Source organism: Lactuca sativa, chromosome 3 (genome assembly GCF_002870075.4).
Source record: "Lactuca sativa cultivar Salinas chromosome 3, Lsat_Salinas_v11, whole genome shotgun sequence".
In the NCBI taxonomy this organism is placed as follows: Eukaryota; Viridiplantae; Streptophyta; class Magnoliopsida; order Asterales; family Asteraceae; genus Lactuca; species Lactuca sativa.
Genome location: NC_056625.2, coordinates 137,542,354 through 137,546,219, shown reverse-complemented (window position 1 = coordinate 137,546,219; position 3,866 = coordinate 137,542,354). Strand labels below are relative to the sequence as shown.

At 33.4% G+C, this 3,866-nt stretch overlaps 1 protein-coding gene across 1 annotated transcript; it reads right to left on the bottom strand.

Annotated features, from left to right (window-relative positions):
• Positions 1–2,276: 2,276 nt before the first annotated feature.
• LOC111880274 (A-agglutinin anchorage subunit) lies at positions 2,277–3,499 on the bottom strand. The gene is made up of 3 exons (XM_023876691.3): positions 2,841–3,499; positions 2,653–2,757; positions 2,277–2,570 (listed from the first exon to the last, which is right to left on the bottom strand). Exons 1-3 carry the CDS (start codon positions 3,456–3,458, stop codon positions 2,430–2,432), a joined length of 864 nt encoding a protein of 287 aa, XP_023732459.2. The 5' UTR covers positions 3,459–3,499; the 3' UTR covers positions 2,277–2,429.
• Between the last annotated feature and the right edge of the window lie 367 nt (positions 3,500–3,866).

Here is a 3,866-nt window from a genome sequence, read left to right as displayed (position 1 = left end):
ATATACTTATGTAAGGAGACTATATTAAGAAAAAACTAAAGGGAAGAATAACACGAATAAATAATCATATTTTGAAGGTTTAACAAAGCATGGGTTAAATGAGATATATTATTCATCCATACTTGATTAGTTTTTGGCTACTTCGAACCTATAATCGTTAATCTTAAGTCAACATTAAATGTATGTGTAGATCTATATGAGATTGACACTTCATCCTGCGGTTGCTAGCTACAACCCCGACAGACATAACTTTATAGTCTTTTTCACGATGTCCGATGAAGCCTCACAGCAGGGAAATATCAAGTCATATATCTCGATTATGGGGACTCATTGTAACATTTCTCGGCAACCTTATTTAACTAATTACACTGCCTAGAGGAAAATTCATAGGAAGTAATTAAAGTATGAAAAAATAAGGAAAAGAATCGTATTTGTATAAAAGGAAAAGTATGGAAGAAGTAGTTTATCCTAGAAAAAATAAGATATAAATTATATACTCAAATGCAAAGATAGATACTTTCCTAAGTATCTTATCTAAATAACTCCTCGAAACTAATCGAATGTATAAACCACACTTCCTGAAAGATAAAAGAAGCAAACCAAACATTAAAAGAAAATATAGTAAGCAACGAATAACGTTACTCATTTTTATTTAGTTTTTTCTTTTAATCATCATGTATAGGAACTCACTTATTATGTATTATTTATGTTATTCTTAAGTCATAAATCGTGTATTACACGAGATTTAACTTAGTGATCAAATAAGATTAAAACCAAAATTCAACGCACTATGGTAACATTAATCCTTATTTAAAATCATACTTACAATTTATTATCCATAATAACATCATACTTATATTTTCTAGAAAAAATTAAATAAATTGTCTCTTTTCTTTACAAAAAGTTGCATTCTCAGTCCTTAACTTTATTGACGAAGATGGTCCTTATGATTTTAAATTCTTGCATTCTTGGTCAATGACTATTATACCATTTTTATTATCTTTTATCTTTTTTATTTAAGAATAATTTATGTTAATATTAACATTATTCTTAAGAGTAATTTAACCACCCACCCCTTTCCTCTTGTTTCATCCATCGCCCACCACCACGACTACTGATATGACCTTATTTAACTATATATTTATACTATTTTCTTAATATATTTTAGTAAAAATGTTATATTTTAAGATACTTAGTATGCTTGAAAATATTCAATTACAGTTAAAAATGGGAGTTGGGATGCAAAAGAAGGAAATGGAGCTGAAAAAGACGCAAAAATGATGTTATCAGACAAATTGACCCCTCTATTTAGTGTTTTGACCATATCTAATGACTCGTAACTCGGATTAAGGAGATTCAAGATCTTCCAGAAACTAGACAAATTTCCGAGTGACTTTCATGTTTGTGCCAAATACAGATTCCCATTTCCATGCCGTGGAAGATCAAAAATCCCGAAAAGCTTTCTGCTATGGATTTCAGTGTATGCATTCTTTGTGATTGCTACCTCCTAACTCGAATTTGCACTTCCAAGATAAAGAATATCGTTGTCTGCTATGGACATAGATGAAATTTAAGATGAAGACATCAATAGCTTGGAGAACACAAGGCATCAACATTATTTGACTGATTTGTGAATTAGGATACTGATATAAGTGAACAACAAGCCATGTATGAAAACATAAAATTATTGATTGTCTCACGTATGATGTTGCGGACAAAATTTGAAGAAAACGGTCATAAAGACCAAATATGTACAAACACATTAAAGACTAAATGTGTACAAACTAAAAAATATAAATGTGGACAAAAAACTAATCAACAAATGTATACAAATCAAAAAATATATTATCATTTTAAATCATTATCACAAAAATATATTATCTATATTCACATCGACAAACGTTTACATTTTGCAATTTATTCAACTTCAATTTCAATCAATTTGGATGGTTTAATTAATATATAACATCAAACAAACAAACCCTTAACATACATATATACGCAAGTACCAAAAGGTATTTAGCCTAACAGAAAGGAGGGACTAAGGGACAATCTTAATTGAATGGTCATGGGTTCAAGTCTCATTAGGAGACATAAGAACATATATACGCATAGCATATATATGTATTTATTTGTGTATGTATACATATACATATACACATGCATGCATGCATACATACATATAAATACACGAAAGTTGATGACAGAAACATAATTTCAATCAAACCGAATAAAACAAAGAAACTCTCAAAATATAGAATCATGATCATCATCAATTCGTCACTATATTTACGATTGCATACATCGAATCAATGAAAAGATTAGAATCCAACATTTACAATTATCGTAATCACATCCCCAAATGAATGGATTATTATTCTCTACTCCATCAACAAAACGAATTACAAAATCACAACAATGAAATGAATCTAAGTCAATCTGTAAAAACAGTAGTCATTGTCTTTAAGCAAGAGCTCAAACCCTTTCCCACATGAACAATCCAACCGGATTCTTAAACCACCGTCGCTCAGCCGATCCACCCCTATACATTCCTCTTGCTCCGCCGTCGCCTACAAAGTAAATCAATCAAAAATTTCGTAATGTTATGTTCTTCACACATCGATTAATCAAATAGCGAATCAGATTTCATACCCGATCAGTGGGAATTTCATCTTCAACATGTTCTTGAGATTGACTCATAGCATCCCAACAAGTTTGTCCAATCTCCCTAACCATATCTTCCATTTTCCTCAATCTCTGTTTCAAGAAATGATTTAAATCGTTTTATGTGAAACCCACGAACAAGAAACTGTAATTCGAGAAGTTAATTAGATACGAACCTCAGTTATAGGGCTCTGTTTTCGGATGGAAGACTCCGGCGGTGGCGTTGTTCTTGGATTTGGGGATGGGGAGATTCTTGACGGCTGTGTCCTGGTCTTCTGCGGTGGTTGATACTCGGAAAATGGATCGGAAAGTGTCCGGCGAAGTGGGTTGATTCTTCTTGTTGGCTCCGGCAAAGTAGGAGGTGTGGTGGTTGTGATTGTCGAAAGATCTTGATTGAAAGAAGAACTGGTGTCGGAGGAGGTTCGGCGAAGTGGGTTGTGGTTATCGATGGCGGTTGTGGTGGTGGTGGTGGTGGTGGCTGCCACTGCATCTTGGAAAGAAGTTGAGGGAATAGTGAAGATTGCGTGGCCAAGAGCGGCGGCAATGCGTGATTCTGGGCTGGTAGTTTTTCCGGCGGGTGACTTTGGGGATGGGGTCTGGGGGAGACGTAATGTGTTGAAGCCAGAGGGGTTGTTTCCGGTGAGTTGGACGGTGGCGGAGGGTGGCTGGAAGCCACGAGTATCTTGATGATCGCTGCTCATATTTGAATCTTTTTCTGAATTGTGATTTGTGTATTTGAATGTGTTCATAAGGCTTAAGAAAATGGCATTATATAAGAAATGAGAACGGATCATGCCCCAGAAAATTTGGAATGTGCACAAGGGATTTACGCCGTCTCTTCTAAATTAAAAGTTATGTTCTTGAAATCTTATATATGATAAATTATGGGAAACACAACTAGTTTTTTTTAGAATATCACACAAAATAGCTAAGAATTTTATATTTTATAAAAATGACTAGTGAATCTAGAATAAGTTATTTTGGACCCGATAAAAGACCGATGTTACATGTTTTTGTGCTATTCACTACACTCTCACACGACCTTGCAGATTCTCTAAAAAGTTTCTTACATATGAAGCATGGATTTATAATAATTTAAAAGTTGTTTAGTATATTTGTCGTTTCAAAATTTGGTTGAGTTTAAGTGAATAAGTTAGTTTCATGTTTTATGGTTTTTAGTTCCAATTAGCTCATTTAAAAAA